The sequence below is a fragment of the Falco peregrinus genome, chromosome 2 (assembly GCF_023634155.1).
Source record: "Falco peregrinus isolate bFalPer1 chromosome 2, bFalPer1.pri, whole genome shotgun sequence".
Taxonomy (NCBI): Eukaryota; Metazoa; Chordata; class Aves; order Falconiformes; family Falconidae; genus Falco; species Falco peregrinus.
The window spans coordinates 24,273,514-24,293,282 of NC_073722.1; the positions used below are offsets into that span (position 1 = coordinate 24,273,514).

Sequence of the window (19,769 nt, forward strand, 5' to 3'; positions counted from 1 at the left end):
TGCATTTAAATATAGCATTTGAAGATGCATAAAGTTTCTACTTTTTTCTTCTCTCTCGCTGAAGGCTCTAAGGTGGTTAGTTTTTTTTGCTTTAGGAAGCAAGATGTGACAACAGAACAAAAAAGCCCCAACAAAAATAATCAGAATTAAAGTGAATACAATTGTGTATTCAACATAACAAACCTACCTAGGCTGAGTGCATTCCCATGTGGAATACAAACATTAATACTGTTTCCTAAGAAGGAAAGAAAAAAGCCACCCTACCAAATGCTTTTCCATTATATTGTGCATGTGGCACCTGTTTTGGCCACACAAGAAAACCCATTTCAAACACAATGAGGCAAGAGGTGTTGTAACTCCCTCAAGATTCCATTAAAGCAGGTGGCTGGGTAAGAACCCATCAATGGTCCTAGTAGAAGTCAAGGCTGAAGCAAGAGTTCCACCTCTGGCGTAAAGAATCCACAGATCCATGTTACTTATATGTGGATCTGTACACGTGGCAGTATATCCATGTGTACTTCAAAAATCAAACACCAGCAAGTCCCACCATGAGATGCATTGATACAGGAACATAAAGATTCCTTAGTTCTCCTGCATATGATGCTACCTTCCTATTTAAATGGCAACATGAAAACCATCTCCCATATACCAATGTTATTCTTGTTTTCTTCACAAACCATAATGAGACTGTTCTTCCTCCTAACTGCTCACTTGTACTAACTGTACACTGTTACACTGTTGTAATTTATCTGTATTACAACAATTCGGTTTCATTAAACAGGTAAAAAACAGCCACTTGGAAAATGGCTTAGTCTGTAAAATCACATCCTTAAGACAGGCACAGACATCATATACACATACTTTGTAGACCGAGCCAGAATATTTTTTCCTTCCAATTACCTATTCATTAATTGCTTCAAGTAAAATATTTTTACATAAGGTTGTATGTTCTAATAATTACACATATAAAATCAGGTGTAAGTAAATTATATTTAATAAAAGATAATTGCCTTCTTCCCTAGAATGCTTTAAAAAAAATAATCCTGCAAGGACTAAGGCCTCTTCCATTTGTCCTATACATACAATATCCAACAGCTTCAAAGTGTTCAGTTTATAATTCTGAAGAATCGAGAAATCCATAAGGCATTTCAGTCCCTTTTTTCTTTTGGGGTGGTGGTGGGTGGAAATACGCATTTCTAAGGCTACTTCTTCAAGGGTGATTAAGTACTCCTTTCTGTTCCTGTTATTTCAACAGCCGTCTTCTCTTTTTCAGAAGTGCATCCCGAAGAGCCAGCTAAATATGAAACAAGAGTGGAATATTCAGGTAAGGAGAATATTAAGTAATGAGACAACAACACTGTCACATCAACAACCCTCTTCAATTTCTTCAGCCTCAGAGAAACACACTAATAGTTTATCAGATAAAACTGGGAGCAGTAACTGGCAAATGATAATGACTACTGTGACAGAAATGCAGTGATTATTTAATTGTATTACCAAGTTGAGCTAAAGAAAGAGCTGGATTTCAAAAAAATCAACATGTTTCAGTACCTCATTAGGAAAACCTATATAATGAAAAAGATTGTAGAGTAACAAACTGATCTTGCCTCACTAATATTCAATTAGAAGACATCAAGAGAAAGACTTCAGTCCAGGTGAGAGGTAAGTAGGATTAAATGGCATTTTCTGAAAGAGTATTACAAAGCTTCTTTTCAAAGGGGAAAGGAGGGATGCTAGAATTTTTACAAGTGCTGTATCACCCTAAAGAGATTTTGTTGTGTATTTCAGACATGTTTTAGTTGGTAAGCTCTGGACTATAGACAACAGTCTCTTAAAATTCAACCACCAAAGAGAGCAGCAGATCAAGAGTATCCTGCAATTATGGTACTCCAACCCACTTTTAACAATTATTTTCAAATCATGGTCAACAGAACTGATGCTGTGGGCTAACTGCAGTGAAAAAAGTATGAAAAAACAATTCTTTCATTGTTTAGCTATAACATTTAAACTCAAAACAGTAACCAGGAGTCAAAACTGAAACCATTTAAGATGGCTTTTTAGAAGAAGTGAGCAAAGTATAAGAATCATGGTAAAGAGCAGTTTCCTTAAAGTGCCTCGACTGTTAATTTGTGACATTTTTTGTGTGTTTTGAGAGCTGAGTTAGCGTGGTCAGCCTTACTTAAGGTGAGGCAGAATGACAGCAAATAAAAAGACTACAGAGGGTATTACTCCAAGTCTTCCTGTTTAACAGGAACACTTAAGACGTTCTCTCTGTTTGGTCTATAAACACTTTCAGTCTTGCTGCTCTTAAGGCAACAAATTGCAGACAAATACACATTAACCAAATGATACAATCCTGGAAACAACTCACAAAGGAGGGTTTGTAAAAGAAGCATCTGAATGCACTCTAGCACAAGACAGAAGCTAGCAAGAAAACACAAAAATTAACACTGTGCAGAAACAAGACCCCTGCATAACTGATTACTCTAGAAGTTTTTCTTGGAACCTGTTCAAAGGATTTTAATTTTATAACACCCTGTAAAACCCTGGCCACCTGCCAGGCTAGATAAAAGGATTTTAAACAGATTTTTGTTGTTGGTACAAGGTGAAACACAGCAAGGTGAAACAGGGCAAGGCAGTATGCCTACCGCAATGCTCTGGCAACAGCTGTCACACACAGCTCAGGCAATAATGCCTGCTGCCACCCAGCTGAGGTGGATCACAGGAGCAGGGGAGCTTCCCCATCCACACTCCATTCCTGCCAGCTCACCTAACCCCAGTCACCTGGTAGAGCTCTGTGGGCTCCTTGCCCAGCACCTCCAGGAGCAAAGTCATCCCCTGAAGTTCCTGCCTCGCCTTTTAGATATCGCTTCAGCTACCCTTGGCACAGCTTGCCTGCAGGAACACAGTAACTGGACTGCCAAATCTATATTTGTAGCTTGTACACCCTTTCACAAGGGCTGTGGCCAAGCTTTAGCTCAGGAAGCATACATTTATGTCTGTGCTTTAAGTACGTTTGTGACAAGCTATTAGATGACCTCAACGCCAGGACAGAGGAGTCCGTAACATGACAGTAACGGGAGAAAGGTCAAAGAACAAATATGGAGAGTGCAGAAGCACATTAAAAGCTTGTCCTGAAAAACAAGTCCTCTGTATCAGGCAAACATTTTTTCTCTCACAGGATTACAGTCAGGGTTCTAATATGACCTTCTTTAATTTACATAAAGGAAAACAAACCACATTATAGTTGCCTTCCTAACCTACGCATGACTTTGCAACAGGGCTTGGTCCTCGATGCATAGTAAAAATATACAAGATTGACAAAAGCATTCTTTACCACCACAGTCTCCGATATCCCTCCTCAGGGGTAAGATTCAAGAGAAGCCACCCAGCCCACAGGCCTTTCCAGCAATTAATCCATCAAAGCAAACAGCAATGACTTAGGGCACAGGACAGAGAGCACTTCACCTGCATTGTAAGGTAACTCGCTCAAACAGCCCCATCTATTTTCAACATTAAATATTACCTGTTTTTCCCTGAAAGAACGCTTATTTTTCGTCCGGACACTATGGCTGTATCTCATCATCATGAAGTTCTTGTGCTTTTTCTTTTCTTTGTTGGAAGAGCTGGCAAATGGGTTAATTCTTGTTTTCTTTTTCACAAATTCTCTTCTGTCTGTTTTTCCAGCCTAGAATAGACAATGTAATATAAGAACAGGGTCATGTCCCTTTCCCTACAGTTAACATCAGCTGCTAAGGTGACAGGTTCTATGGCAGTAACAATAAACCCAGGTTCAGTATGACTTTGTGTATATTATATGCATTCTTCCACCGTGGATGTATTTCTTGAGTCACAGTGAAGACTGGGTGTGTCTATATTTTCACTGTCACCTGTGACCAGCAAGAGGCTACTTATTTTTTACAGCCAAGATGCAACAGCAAGATAAAACATAAAGCAAAACAAATACAAAACATTTCTCACAACACAGACGGCAGCTGGGCACCCTCTTACAGATGCAACCCCACCACCTCCTCCCTCCTGCAGAAGACAGCAATCCAAACCAATCCCACCCACAAACCCATATTGAGAAAGACAGAGGATATGAAATAGCGTAGTTCCTCACCATTGCAGTTGCCAGTCTGGTCTCCTTGTCCGATTTAGGCTTCTTATGCAGATGTTCAATATCTCTGAGTGAAAGCAACTCTCCCCTACACAAAAATCCAAGAAAAGGCCATCACACACAAAGCTTCATCTAGCAAGAAAAACAAGGCTCCATCTCAACCCTTTGCCCCTCACCCATCTCTTACACCACTGTCTTCCTAGAAACTTTCACACAAGCACTTCTTGTTCTCTCTCAGGCTAATCCTCATGCTTGGGACAACCTTTATAAAAGTCTCTCCTTACTGTTTTCCCAAGTCCTGCTTTGTCCACAAAGTTTAAGAAACTCTGGAAGTATAACCATGCAACTACTGCTACAAAAAACACCCCACATGCCTATTGGTCTGAACAAGCAGAACAGTCTCACAGTTTCCATCAGCTCCTCTTGTCTTTTCTCCCAAATATAAACAAATCCCCTGGGGGCCCAGGATCCTTTCTGGGCTGTGCGGCTGTTAGCCGTCACCAGGGAACACGGAGCAGCAGCAGAGCACCCTGTGCCCTGCTGCAATTAAAAGCTCTATCACCAGATACTACAGGGAAGAGAAAGCACTTGTCACAATAGTCCATATCCTACCTGCACTCCTCTTCATCATCTATTTCAATATTTTTCCTCTTTGCAGCTTTGCCAGGTGCAGAATTAAGTTCTTTGGAAAGCTGGGCAAGACGTATTTTCTGGAAGTCTTCTTGAGTGAGCAGCCTGCTTGTACTGACTGCTGCAGCTTTGGCTTTTCGTTCCTCTATGGGCATGTTTTTCACCTTCTCTGCCTTTTGAGAAAAGTACAAAAGAAGAATCACGCATAGCTTTGCAAACAATTCCTGTGTTGTGATCCGTGATCCTTGCCTCCCAAATACCTACGTAGAGGCAATATTGTTGGGAAATGCTACAACCAGCTGTTAGGATTCTTCCTAGTTTTATATCCAACATGTAGTATTAGAATAAAGTAGTACATCCACTCCATATTTCAGAGTGAATAAAAGCACTCATGTAAGTATCATAGCTTTGAAGGAATTGAACCCTGGGATGGAATTCCCCAGTCTCTCCCTTTCCCTCTAACAAGACGCATACTTCAGCACAGGTGCTCAATAGTACTTCAACCTCACTGATTCTGGTCAAGCTACTCCACAGCCCTGTAGAGTTATTTATAAGCAGCCACATCAAGGTACAGAGCAAGAGAATCTGGTCTGCTATTAACAATACTCATTTGTTTTTGGGGTAAGAGACACTCACTACTTCTTGCTGCTCCTCATCGGAGGAGTGATGCACATCAATCCATTCTCCATCTTCATTATCTTCTTCCTCACTCAGACTAGCACTTTCCCATCCATCTGCTCAAGGGAAGAAGGGCACAGAGCTGCTAAACCAGATTTGGCTTAACTGCTTGAGTTTGAAATAACAGGCAAGCTGTAGGGTCTCAGCGTCCCAGTCTTAGAGCTACATAGACATTACAAAGGCATAAGATACTTCATACATCTGATCCCTTTTAGTTAATGATTTTTTAGAAGACATCCACAGTTGAACAGACCAGCAGCTCCCGTGCTTGCCCACCGGCGAGTTCAGCTACCAAATTCCATCTGGCATGCAACCAATTCAGAGCTGAGCAAAAAAAACCCCAGCTTTGATTTCTTGGCACACCCACATCACATGCACATTCAGCTATGGACACCAATTTTTATAGCAATAACTGCATATGGCACCTCCTACAACAGACTGCTTAAAAGACCTTGTGTATTTTGTCATTACTGTGAGCTGCCGTTGCCTCAATGCATGCATTTATTACGAGCTTTCAACAAAGCTGGAAAAGTGGTGATAAGAGCCTTTAGAGGAAATGCATTTACGTACACCTCATTCACTCAAAACCAAGCCAGCCACAGAAAATACTCAAAGCAGCCTGCAACAAGTCAGCATAGCAGCAAGCTGTACCATAATGCTAGGCTTTGCAAAGCTTAACTCTCACCTGAAGCTAGAGATCCTCAAAACAAAGTGCATGTGGAACAACCTCTGAAGAAACAGAGTAGTTTACGGGTACTAATCCTTATTACACTGTTCAGTCATGGTATTCCCTGCTATCTAAACCAAGGAGGGAAGCAAAGCGATTTATAGCTAAGTTACTTTCTACAGTATATGCATTGCTGCTCTTCACTGTTGTTCAAACTGACTGATGTGCTGAAGTTACCAGCTTCAGAAACTGAAGCAAAGACAACTGTTACACTAATTGTTGTATTCACATGCATAAGAAACACGATATATCAGGGTGTTTATTCCTTCAGTACACTTCCACTGCACGATCTTGAATGCACTCAAACTTGATCTGCCAGACTATTCTGGCTTTTTCCTGATTTAGGCAGGAGTTTCACGTTGCGTGGAGCATTTACACAAGAAGTGAATTAAAGCGGCCAAATATTATTTCAAATTACTATTTCAGTGTTTTATAATACGCAACAAAACCTTTGCTTTAGGAAGAGCTGTACACATCAAATTTCACAGCTGTACAATGTTTGTCCCTCTACTTTTCCATCCCTCAGTGTCTACCATGCAAAGCAACACACAGTAACAGACTTCACTGGATAAGTTGCACTTACTCAAGGACAGTATCAGTACTTAATGGACAAATACAAACACATGCAAGCCATGCAGCATGCAACAGCAGCAAATTAAATATGTGAACACTAAGTTTTATGTCCAAAGAAAATCTTCATAACAATGATGCTCAGAATAGAAGTGGTAAATTAAAAAAGGCCAACCTTCCTCTTGGGTTCCTCCCTTTCCTTTTTCACTCTCAACATCCAATACTTCTGCTCCTGGAATATAATCTTTGGCATCCAGTTCTCCATATTCATGAATCCTGGCTTCCACCGAGGCTTCAGTAGGCTTACCCTGTAAGTTCACAAAAAACACATTGAGCAGGCTGCTATTTTAATGCCCACAAATCCATGAAAAAATCTGGGGGAGAGGAGGTTGCAGGTGGAAAAGATAAATTCTGCCTGATGAAATAAGACAAGTTCTTAAATTACTAAGCTGAACAAACTCTAGGAAGACAGTCATGCTTCTATAGTGTGATTCTTCTGTTAATGAGTTTGATAAATCTGAACTAGGGAAATCTTGAAATAATAGCACGCCATGTCAGAAGGCAGCAAGGGAGCAGGCAGGGAAAGAATGCAGGCATGATTCCACCTCATTCTCAAGGGGCTGTGAGACTAGTTCTCATAGTCCTTTTTGAGCCCACGAGCCTGTGTTTATGGTGAATGCAATGCACATAAAACAACACTTACCCTGAATTTCTTCTGCAGCATCTCTGGATTCAGAGAACGGAAAAGGTGTATCAGAGTCCTTGCAGACATCATCACATCTACCCAGGAAAAAAAAAAAAGGGGGGGGGGGGGAGAGTCAGGATAATGACAAAAAAAAAGCAGAAATATGAGCAAACTGAAACTCCACTCAGATAAACAGTATTTACAGCCTGCTTGTGCCTTTTCTGAAATTATAGCTCCCTCTGATTTCTCCAGTGCAGGATCCGGCTCCTCCCTAGGGCTAAATCTTAGCAAGCAGTTTCCCTTCTTCAGTTTTGTCAATTAAGTTCCCCTGCCATAACTACTCTGTGTATACACACACAAAATACAGAGAAATGCAGCAGACATATTGAAAATTATACCTCTCAGCACACAAACAATTAAGACATCACTGTAAAAATGGAGGACCAGATGATACAGAAGAAAAAAAAAGATTTAGAAGTCCTATCCATGTAATACACTTACTTTTGTTTTTATGAGTCTTGTACTGAACAAGGTCTTGGAGCAGATCTTCAGTCATGGCTAATGGACATCTTGCAGTGATTTCTTTTATTGCATTGATTCTAAAAATATTGGAAGTGAATTATTTTCTGAACACCACAGTTGGAGAGACTCCCACTAGCCCAGTAACAGACTGAATTATTTGGAACTTGAAGAACCTTATACAGCATTTATACAATATTTAGTGTGCCAGAGGAGAGCATCACAAGGAGCTCTCTGTGCCATGGGTCTCCCAAACCCTCCATCTTTGCCCCATGCTCTACAGCTATTATTCTGTCTGATCCTAGGCCTCAGGATTCTGCAACTGAAGTCTGGGTCCAGGCAGACAGGAAAAGCAGTCAAACAATTGCTAGGCCAAGGGGAAAAAACAATTAGAAAAATAATAAATCAAGAAACAGTTCTGGAGTCAACTACGAGCAGGCTAAGGACAGTCTAACAGAAGTCTGTGGGCTGACATGATTTCCCTTTTAAACCATCTTCATGGAGACACTCAGTATGCTACATACCTGGATTAACACCATGCCAAGAGGAAAAGGAATATCTCACAAAACATTCACAACATGTCTACACACAATAGTCTGCCTCTGTTGAGTGCTTTGTCTAAAAGGACATTTCAGCTCTCTTCTACATTTAGTGATCATTCTCCAATTACATGTGAGCTTTCACAAATACCTCTCCTGACTAGTCAAAGAAAGTAACATTACAGTTTCTTTACCAACAACATTTAAATTTGTTGACAGTAGTGAAATTTCATCCATAAAACACCGAAGTTAAGGGTCCTGAATGGTGATGCTAGCCTCTCACTGAGTATATACAAACGTATTACTTCACAGACAAGAGGTCAGCCCTCAAAGCAGCAATAGCAAGACCAACAAAAAAGCAAAAAACCCCACACCATCATGAAATCCAGAAAAGTTAGTCATAGCACTAAGCACAGAAACCCATCATCTGGGGAATTTAGTTTATGCTGCGATACTGTCCTAAGTTCTTTTTATTCAAGCAGGTTCTTGAAAGCGTAGTATGAACAACAGGATTGAGTTCAGATGGTTTAAAAAAGAAAAGTACTTTTCCATGTTCAGAGAGTTTTACAGTTTTGTTAAGATTCTGTACCCACCCCACGGTCATGACCTCCCCAGAATTCTTGTCAGTGACAAAGTTGTTGGCAATCGTCATTAACACTGACTGGATAATCTGAAAATAAGAAAGAAGATTCAATAGACAATGACTATTTAATCAAACAATGAAAATTAGTACACATTATTAACAGACAACAGAGCCCTTTCCACAGAAAAACAGAGTTCAGGACTTGTCACTTTATAGCCTGCAAATACTTTCTAGACACAAATTCTCTCACAGAAATTAAAACATCAGCCATGAGTTTGTAGGGGGGAGTTCCCCTTTATACCAAACAATCTCTTGGAATTTGCAGAAGTAGCCAAAATTACCATGAGCTTTTAAAGACAAAGGGTCTGACCAGATTCCCTCTCATTCCTCCCCCAAAACGCATTCAGTTATATTTCCCTGCTGGCCTGCTGTCCATTTTTAACATCATCAAGTATAGGTATAGTACTGACCTCGGGTGGTACTAGCTGATGCGAAGCCTGTGCAGCAAACAGAAGAATCTTTGTCACTTCTGGAAGAAAAGCGGGAAAAAGATCCAAAGCTGGAGTGATAAACTTACCTACCGAAACAGTTAACTCAACAAGCTGCTCAAAGTCTCAAAGCTATTTCAGTCTAAAGCTATTTGGGATAACTATTTCTCCTCTCCCACCAAGCATTAGGAACTCATCTGACCTCCACCCCAGCAGCAGTGCAGGCCTTTAATAGCCAGGTAAGACAATAAGAAACACTCTAGAGCTAGAATGCAACACCAGTAAAACAAGCAGCAGAAGGCAGTCATGCTTTGCTCAGCTAGCCAGGATTGAAAGGAACTAGGGACTCAGTAGCTTCATTTTATTCAATCGCTGGAGTTTCTCAAATGCTCAGGTAAGGAGCACTGAGTGGACACAACTTCCATATAATCCAAATCGCTTTGCACTTCTGGCCGTCAGGGCCTTTTACTTCCTTCAGCCACACTCTCTGGACTACTCCTATTTGCTACTAAGCTACTGCTACCAATACTCATTTGCAGCACCAGTTCTAAGAACTGGCTGTATATATGACACGATGGACCAGCAGTGTTACCTACTAGTAGCTACTCACCTCTCTGATGGGGCTGTAGGAATCTCTGAACAAAGGGGTAGAAATTAAAAAGAAAAAGCTGCAAGAAAGGAGTTGTAACAGATTAGCTGCTTGTCTTTTAACTTGGTATCACCTTCACAGGCTGATACACTGTAAAACAATCAATGTTTCTATACAGCGTGCTCTCCAAATGCCTTAGATTTTGTTGCATGACACATATCAAACTCAAGACAGGAGAATACATGGAGATAAGGATATGACTTGTACAAAGGAAATGTAAGGCTCAGTCCCAAGCTCCATGAAATCCAGAGTGGTTCCTATAAAGACTGCACAGAATTCAAATTAGGACACTGCTGCACAATCCTACAACGTGCCACTTCCCTTTGCCTTGGCAACACAATCTTCTCTCTCAAAACAGAAAGACAGTCCAGTAATTTTGATAACATTTTGGCTGCACTGCAGAGTGCGCTCTTCATAAGCAATTGCTGGACTCCTTTGAAAAGCCTTTCTCCTTTGATGAACCTCCTACGAGCATGCAGGTCTCGAAAAAGACATGTTCTCCTCCTATTTGTTAGAGACAGCTCAGCTATTCCAAGCCAAGAGCTTTCTCTAGAGAGCTCACTTAGTACCACACAAATCTATGCCACTGCACCATTCTACAAGGACTACTGGGAACTACCTGACCACGCATCTGCACTTTTCAACTTCTACAAAAATTAAACTTCATTTTCCAGAGGCACAAGGCCACAGCATGCCATCACCCAAACGAGGCTAGCTACCATCAGACCATTATAAAATCATCAGAGTACGTACCTCATGTATTCCAACTAGCCTAGATATTAGGTCCATGAGCATCATCTTCACTTCAAATCGTTCCTTACAGTTTTCCAGCTGCTTCAGCAGTTTCTCTGCAAAGTCTAGAAGAAACAGTAACAGATTTGCAGTACACTTGAAAAACACAATGCAGCACTCAGCTGGGATTAGGTTAAAAAAGGCAGTCAGTTTGGTTTGGGTTTTTTTAAGACCCAGTGCCCTTGCACAGAAGAAATTAAAAGGCAGCCAGAGCACTTCTCTCAATGGGTTATTCTTCTTCTCACATGCCTAGAAGGTCTAAAGCTGTGCACAAGTTTAGCAGAGAGGAAAACAAGCAGAAGTTTCACATCATAGCACAGGGTCAGTATTAAAGCTAATTATTTTTTTCAGATACATTTTGGGTTCATCTGAAAAAAAACCCAAACAAAAACCCCAGAGATACACTAGATCGGACTAAGAACAAGTCAATGATATTAGTCAAAGAGCAGACTAGTAATAGAAATACATTTTTGAAGGGGATAAGCCAAAGAAACTAGTGAACTACTCCCCGTTCACCAAATTATGGTCTTCACACATACAAGAAATGGATAGAGCGCCATGTCCTGATCTGTACCAACCTGAAGATGATATAACATTGCTCCTTCCTTTTCTGACTATCTACAAGTGTTGCACTACAACAAGCACAACAGGATCAATCTCACTTTTTCTGAAGTGCTATGAAACTCTAGGATAAAGCACGCTACAAGTATCACATTGTCACATTCCTATCTACTATTCACTGTCATTCTCCTTGCAGAGTTGTGTCTAAGTGTCTGGGGTTAACACATAACTTGAAAAAAGACAAAACACAATGCATGCTTACCTTGGGGATCATGAACCAAGTGAATAGCAGAGAAGTTGAACACCTCTGGCTTGCTCTTCTTCTTCTGTTTCTGCATGGCAAAAAGAGTAAGAGACATTTTTTTCTTTCCAAGAAAAAGCTGTAAGTGCTTCAGTTTCAGGCTGCTGTTAAAAGCTGCTATTTACCATTCCTCTCTTCAAGCAGAGGCACTTTGATTTTGACAAGTAAACAATCACTCTTTTCAGCTGCATAGGGTTTTCTGCCACCTGACCTAAGAGGCCACAGGAGCTGCATTAAGTAGTAACTTATCAAGACAAGACATACTTTAAAGTAGGGGACCACACAAAGGGTACCCAGAGGACAACTAATTCATAACTTAGGGTCTAAGTTGTTTCAAAACAGCTCTTTTCCAGGTAAACATGGCTTACATCTGGCCAATGGATGCTAAAACACTTGAGGAACTTTACCTAGAAGGGATGACAACCAGTAGCTAAGTCAACAAGGGCAACAGCAAGGTTTCTGCACTGGAAGGATTAAGCTAAAATGCTGGCAAGTCCAACACCACTCTCCTCACCTTGAGAACCTTCATTGCTTTTTCCAGTTTCTTCTTGCGCTTGGTGGTTTTCTTGTTAGTTGCATACCGCATCATCAGATCTCTGGCTGTGGGAACATCGTCCTTGAGAAAGAATGCAAGGACAACAAGACTCAGGTGACATTAGGCTTCAAATGGGAATTAGAGAAACAAAAAGTATCAGTATTTTTCAGGATCATGTACTACAACAGAAAACTCTCCCTCTTCCTAAACTTCCTCATACAGAAATACTAGCATTTAAGATCCCGATTCCATAAAATCACTCACACACCTGCATACAAGAAATCATGGAACAGTTAACAGCACGCGAACAGAGTGGTTTTTACAGCTGATTAATTTGAGAGTATTGTTCAGTCACAGACAAACAATGATAACCTGTATTAGGATGTTCTAGATTTAAATTTGTTAGGTCATCAGCCTTCTCAAGGTAACTGAATTATATTTATTTGTACGTAAAAGGGAAGTGGAGCTCAAAAGGAAAAACTGAAGATAAAACAACCAGCCAAAAAATTACACCAGCTTCCAATACACAAGGTGAAAGCCTCTTCCCACAACTCTAATGTTACACATTAGCAATGCAAGCCTTCACGATCTAGACTGACCAGTCCCTGCTTAGGTTTTCAAAGTTAATTGCTTCCTTTACAAGACAAGAAAAGCAAATGAGCTCTTAGCATTAGTCTTTGGACAGACAGCAAAGGCATCCTGCTGTCAGTTGGGGCCAGCTGTCAAAAACATTGAACTTTTTTGTAAAGTGTGAGAAAATCTGCAGGAAACAAGATGGAAAACAAAGTAACAGAAGCAGACAGACTGGCAGAGCCCAGGTCACTAGGATGACAGACCTATTAAAGAGTTTGAAGAATGGAGAGGAGAAAGTTAATCACAACAGTCACCTCAGATTCCGAGTCACTGTCTTGTTTCTCATCTTCATCTCTTCCAAGAAAGAACTTCAAACTAGCAACCAGTACCTGAAAAGCAAAGTCAGTTTATGTCAGGAAAAAACAACCAGCGTATTTAAAACGGCTCTACATCCACATCTTAGGCTATGCCAAGACTCTTTTTTTTTTAATAGGCATGGATATGAACAAAAAGCAAAAGAAATCAGACTGAAACCCACAGGTGTTTTTGCATAGTCAATTTTTGTTGCCCACCCTCAACAGTCAGAGACACACAAGGAGTCAAAAAGCAGCTGGCCTTCCACAATGCCTGGAGCAAGTTTAAAGATGCAAATGCTCTTCCTGCCTTTCTGCAAAGCAATTTCAATGTCATTGCTCTATGCCACATTATCAGGAATTCCTGGCAGCTGATACCTGAGCCAGTGCTCAGAACTCCAAGAGTTTATATGAGTTTGTTGGTGAAGTTTTTTTGTTAGGTTTGGTTGGCTTTTTATTGAATGGAACAGCTTTTGGACCTTCATAGCGTAAGAACTTCTCTCAAACCATAACACAAGTTTTTAAAGCCTCCAGCACTGCAGAACTGACACAGATGACAGAAAGCCTAAGATTCACTCAAGCCCCTTCTCTTCCCATTTAACAAATAAAAGCCTTACAACACTGATGATAACGAGGCAATATTCTGACTGTTCTGAGTAGAAAGTACACCTACCCTCCCCACACCAGCCTGCACTTGTTATAAGCTAAGCTTCCAATTCTGCTGCTTTGTACTTCAGAGCCAAATGCCGCCTCCTCCCACAACACAAGTGGTACTTGGAAAATAAAACAAGCAGGAGAAAAATTATCAGTGAAGCTTGTTAGCAATTACAAAACAGAAAGTTGCATCCACAGAAAAAAGGTAGCTCCAATAACATCCAGTTTTATCAAATGATTTCTGTTCTCACCTTTGTCACTTTTGAAAAGCAGGCAGTTGTGATGACGTTTACTGTTTTGGCATCATTCCTGGAACAAAAAAACCACATTACCTCTTACTTCAAGTTTAGCAATTTCAAGTTATTCTCTGAAAATTAAGTCTTATGAAACGTGACTTCTAAGAAGTAGGCAACTTCATTAGAATCATGTCTCTCAATGCTCCAAGTAGATTTGCAAACCAAAAAGCTAAGCTTCTGTCATTTTCTTTTATTTTTCCAATGTAGCAGTAGCTTTATCTAAATGAACAGACACACTTGAGTTCCATCTAGTTCACACTGTGACTGAAAGGATAGAAAGAATAAGCTCCTGGAATGGAAGACAGATTACCACTTTTCCACTGGTATAAAAAAAATAATAAATACCCTGCTTGGAAAAACAAACAAGCAAGCAGAATCCTAATTACTATTAGAAAAGCAGCTAGATAGTTTTGAGATAAAGTATCCTCTAAAACCAAGGATTTATATGAAATAAAGCCACAGAAATTAAATCTATTTTATACCAAGTCTCATATACTTAGAAACTTACTGTTTAAAACTGCAGAAGTCTTTTCCTTACAGCAACACTGACTTTTTTTTCAGCAGTCCCTGGTTTTTAGGGAAAATAGTTCTCAAGCCACTTCACTACACCAGAAAAACCCAAATCTTCACAAAGCTGCTGTGATTTTTTTTAATTCGTGCCACAGAATAGGCAGTATTTCTTTGAACGCTACACATGAAAATTCTTATGCCCAAATACACACCAGCACCACATCCTCTCTGCCAGTGGTGGTTTCTCTGCAATACATTGAAAGAGCAATGTTGCCATTCACACCCCAGCTTAACTCACACAGGTATTGCAGAGACCCTCTCCCGAGTCAGAAATGCAAGAACTGCACTGCAACTGCTCTGCCACTGCTCTATTTTACAGATATGTAAGAAGCAGTAGGCACGCTGCTCGCCAGCAGTATCACGGGCTGCATTTAAACAGTTTGTTTCTGTTCAAGAAGCAGGAAGAGCAAAACAGTTGCTCTTAATCCCAGGCTGAAAGGATTGAAAGTCTTTCACATGTTTTTACAGTCAAAAAAAAAAGTGGTAGTGAAGAGACTGCCATCTTCTCATGCAGTTTAACACTAGGTAATATCTGCTCTGGCATTTTGTAATACAACATAAAGATTCAACAACATATTAGGTACAAGACAGCAATTGACAGTACTCAGTGTGCTTCTACTCCTTTCAATACTTATCTAAACAACTTTTCAAGCTGCCATCTGCTAAAAACAGGAGCTATATTATAGCTTCACAAAATAACCCCAGAACTCAAACCCACTACATCAGTCATCTAGAATGAACTTACAGACTTAACAAGAAAAAAACCAAAATTCCTCTTTTTGCTGTAGAGCACAAGCTGTACGCTAATATTAGTGGCTTTTATGTGCAAAAGCTCAAAAAAAAAAAAGCTGCACACAGCTTCAGTTTCAAATGCACTAGAATTTATGTACCATTTTCAACTAAAACATCAAATATTCAACCTCAATAACTCTGAAGCATCACACAAGACTATTTCTTCCCAGATAAATTCTGTACCACAAAATACAACCCCACTGGAACACAAATAAGTTAAATACATTAAAGTCGCTGCCCCCTGCATTACATTTTGCACTACATGCCTTGAGTGATGTCAGGATGGCTGCCCCACGACAAATGGGGAGTCAGTAAGAGCCTGCCAGACCTACCAAATATTCCTTCTGTAAAGTTCAATCATCACGTCTAGAGATATCTTGGCAGCAGTGGGATTGCTGTCTCTCAACATAGTATACATGAAGTTCTGCAGTGTCTAAGAAGAAAATTTGGAAACATTTATTATTCGAGCTATTTCATGGCGTCAAAAGGTTAAATTGAAGTATGTCTGAGGCGAAAATACTTACTGTGTTTACTTTATTGTTTTTGTGTTTAGCATTGACATTCTTGATGTCCGACACAATGTGAGTATACAAAGTCTGTAAATGGACAGATAATAGGGGGTAACGTATGCAAGTCAGGCAGAAAACAATGCAGATATGCTACTATTCCCACAAAGTCTCTACATACTCAAATGAGAGACCAAACTGATCACCCCCGAGATTACTCTCAGTTTAAGTTATAGTTGTGAAAAGAAACCCAAGAGATTATTCTGTAAAGTCTCATGCATGCTTTATTTTTATGTATTTGAAAAGTGTACTTAATTTATAGTACAGTAAGGCAGGAGAATGAACAGCATGAGGTATTGCTTAAAAAAACCCCACCCCTCCTTCCTTCAGCCACTTTCTGGCAGCCAGTTTAGTAATTCTGGGGGCAGAAAGCAAGTATTTCCACTTTTAGGGCAGAAAACCTGAAACAGAGCTTTAACTAGCAGCTGGCTTGGGTTTAATTGTTTTACTGAGAAGTTCTCACAAATACTTCAGTAAAACCTGCTCCAACAGCAACCTCTTTATAGTTTTCACCTGCAGACACACCCAAGCTGCTCAATTTCAAATGTAGGACAGGTCTACAGCTTGCAAAAGCGCGGTCAAGATGCTTACAGCAGCGTGCTTCACTGCCAGTCACATACACATTGGGTATTGCCTCTGGCACTGTCAGCTGCTGAAAAATCAGGGATAATTTAAGCGTTCTTCACTTGTAACCCAGGAAAGGGGAACAGCTGCCCACCAGCGCTGTATTACTTGCGGCAAGTCAGTCAAAACCAACCAGAAATCAAGACTGGTTTTTGTAAGCACGCCTTACTTTTCGCAGAAGCTTATCGTGACACCGCAGCAGTTGAAAGAAGAGCTCCAGCAAACTGGTTGGACTTATTAGATTCTTGTTTCTTAACAAGATCAAAGCCTTACAGAAGGTCTGTAAGAGAGAAACAGGGAATCGGAACCAAAGCAAACCATAAGTTCCAATCTCACACATAAAGGGCTTATTTTAATGACAGGATGCGGTCTGCCCCAAACACCTTTTGCTGTGGGTCTTACCATGCGCAGGTCTGCGTCCAGCACGGTGTGGTGGTAGGAGAGCAGCTCCTTCAGCTGCTGAGGGAAGCTGGCCACGTGCTCCGGGTAGCAGTGGGCAACCTGGGGGGAGACAGACCCAGCCCAACGAGATGAAACACGGCCTGGCGAGGCCTTTGTGGCTGATGACAGTGTCGAGGCCAGAGCCAAAGTCATCCTTTGGAAGGGCTGCGGCTCACCTGTGCCAGGAACATCACCAGCTCGGCCAGCTCCTTACTGGGCTTGTCCGGCTGGAAGGTGAAGATCTCCACATGGGACTGGTAGTGGTGGTACTGCTGGAGGAACTGAACACACACCAGGGTGACGGCTGCTCAGCGGCACGAGCAATACGTGCCGCCCAAGCCACCTCGGCTTCCCTTAGCACCCCCAGGACGGACACCTCCCCTCCCGCCCGCCGCTCCAACCCCCCGTTCCGCCGGCTGCTTCCCGGCCGGGCCTCCCTGCTCGGGCCGCTCGGCTCCGCACCTCTTCGGTGTAGGAGGTTGGGTCTCTCTTGATGAGGTTTTGCAGCTGGGGCAGGTTGCTGGGCAGCTTGTTTCCCTGACGGCCCGACATGGCAGCACCAAGCCAGTCCCGGTCCCCCGGCCCCGCAAACCGCCGCCTCCCCTGCCCGGAACACGCGAGCTACCAGCTGGCCGCCGCCATCTTGGCCCGCCCCCCACCGACAGGCGCCGCCAAGGGACAAACTCCTGCGAGCGCCACGTCCTCCCCCCCAGTACCCCTACGGGGCGCTCGCCGTTGTTTTTTCCCTGCCGCCAGAACGGGAAAGGAGCCAGAACAACAGGTTCTTGCTACTATCTCTTCCTCCCGACAGAAGCTTCGGGCAACCGCGTCAAAGTTACATACGATACGAGTCCAATTTATCGCACGTAGCTTCCTCCTCGGCAGTTCTCTGATGGATTTCCGATCACTTGTATCGCGTCACTGCAGCGCAGTTGACCCTGCCGTCGCCCTGGCTGGATCGCATATCCTAATGTGGTGGGGAAAAGTCTGCTTTTAAACACTTAAGTGCTGCCATCAGCTCTGCAGCAGTGCTGAGGAATTGGATCTGGCCCTTAACACATGACACATACCACAAACACACACCATTGACAAGCTGCCGAGACCCAAGTGTGCAAAGCAAAGAACCCCATCGCCCCCAGTTCCCCACCCCAGTGCTTTACAGCACTGCAGTGTTTCACCCGATGCAGCCTAAGCAGCATGCACGAGGACCATGACATGACATCAAGGACAGCTGATGAGAGCTACACACCCTGCTGAGTTTAATCAATCACAGAGCAACATGAGAAACAGCTAAAAATTCAGTTGTGTTACCAAGTGCTGCTGATCCCCCACAGACCCTGCCTTTCACCCTTCATCTGCCTGACCCGTAACACACAGGCAAAAACACTCAGCCACCCTTGCTCTAAGAAAGAGAGCAGTTGAATACTACTAGTTTACACTTGCACTCCTTCTCCTTCGCTGCTGTTCACCACCTAATTGACAGCTGCCGGTTATTTTCCTCGGGCCCTTGGCACAGGGGAAAGGAGGACAGGGTTTAAAGCTCTCTAGAAGCCATACTCCCTCCCCCTCCTGTTTTCAGGGAAACAATTTCACAATATATCTCAAATGATGAGTGTATAGAAATGGTTGGCATTAAGTGTGAAGCCTCAAGGACTAAATGATTTTCTAGTTCAGTGTCTTTTATTAGTTTACCTTTAAAATGAGGCAATAGAAGGCTTAGCTCTTCAATTGAATAGCTTATTATCTTTCCTTTAGGTAACAGCTTATTTACACTGTAGAAAGAAGATTTACATTATTATTTTCTATAGCATAAATTACTACTAAATAACTTCTGTCCAATAATTAGTCTTACATACAGCCAGATAATGAGTATCAAAATACAACTAAGGATTAAACAAAGCATTGTTAGGGGTCCAAAATTATTAATATTACTTCTCAAGTGAGCCAAGACTTTCCTCACTAAAAAGCTTTTCATTATGATAGCAAGAACGTCACAGCAGCTGTAACCACCTAAGCACATATTTGCTAACCTGTTGCCAGCAGCAACCTGAAGCTACTCTTTCAGGTCAGGTCTGGCTTTCCTAAACAGTTTGGCTTCTGCATAGGAAGCATATCCACGCACAGTGCCTGCCAAGGCGTGCTCTGCCTGTTAGGCACGGCTGACATTGCAGGCACCAGCAGAGCCCTGGTGCTGCGAATGGAGCACAGCTTTGGCGTTCAGGCAGAAGGTACACAGAGCTGATGGGGAAAGCCACGCTCGATTGTTGCTGGCAGGAACGCTGTAAACCTGCAATGGTAGTCCAACAGTTCTGTTCGCTCACTCACCCACCAAGTTCTAGCAAAGAAACAATACATAATAGAAATCGAATCCTATCTTTTCCGTGCCCATTTATAGAGGAATTCACATGTTATCGCTTATATCAAGTACAGAGACACTTGCTAGAGCACAGCCTGAGGGCCTGGATGAATGGCACTGGTAGCAGTGGATAGCAGCTTAACCAGCAAGGTGCCAGCAAACCCTCC

At 41.9% G+C, this 19,769-nt stretch overlaps 1 protein-coding gene across 1 annotated transcript; it reads right to left on the reverse strand.

Moving 5' to 3' along the window:
* Positions 1–971: 971 nt before the first annotated feature.
* SDAD1 (SDA1 domain containing 1) lies at positions 972–17,913 on the reverse strand. Its single transcript, XM_005243177.4, has 22 exons — positions 17,709–17,913; positions 17,423–17,527; positions 17,208–17,306; positions 16,975–17,085; positions 16,140–16,211; positions 15,948–16,048; positions 14,209–14,266; positions 13,265–13,339; positions 12,357–12,458; positions 11,804–11,873; positions 10,942–11,045; positions 10,150–10,207; positions 9,522–9,580; positions 9,062–9,138; positions 7,912–8,009; positions 7,429–7,505; positions 6,901–7,033; positions 5,387–5,484; positions 4,733–4,923; positions 4,124–4,208; positions 3,527–3,688; positions 972–1,294 (listed from the first exon to the last, which is right to left on the reverse strand). The coding sequence occupies exons 1-22, from the start codon at positions 17,796–17,798 to the stop codon at positions 1,244–1,246; spliced, it is 2,076 nt and encodes a 691-aa protein (XP_005243234.1). The 5' UTR covers positions 17,799–17,913; the 3' UTR covers positions 972–1,243.
* Between the last annotated feature and the right edge of the window lie 1,856 nt (positions 17,914–19,769).

Excerpts from the sequence above, each read along its gene's own strand:
- SDAD1 (XM_005243177.4), bottom strand. The coding sequence starts at position 17,798 with ATGTCGGGCCGTCAGGGAAACAAGCTGCCCAGCAACCTGCCCCAGCTG. Across the intron at positions 11,046-11,803 it reads CTTGGTTCATGATCCCCAAG|ACTTTGCAGAGAAACTGCTG; the intron begins GTAAGCATGCAT and ends TGTTTCTTCTAG. Across the intron at positions 7,034-7,428 it reads TGCTGCAGAAGAAATTCAGG|GGTAAGCCTACTGAAGCCTC; the intron begins GTAAGTGTTGTT and ends GTGAACTTACAG.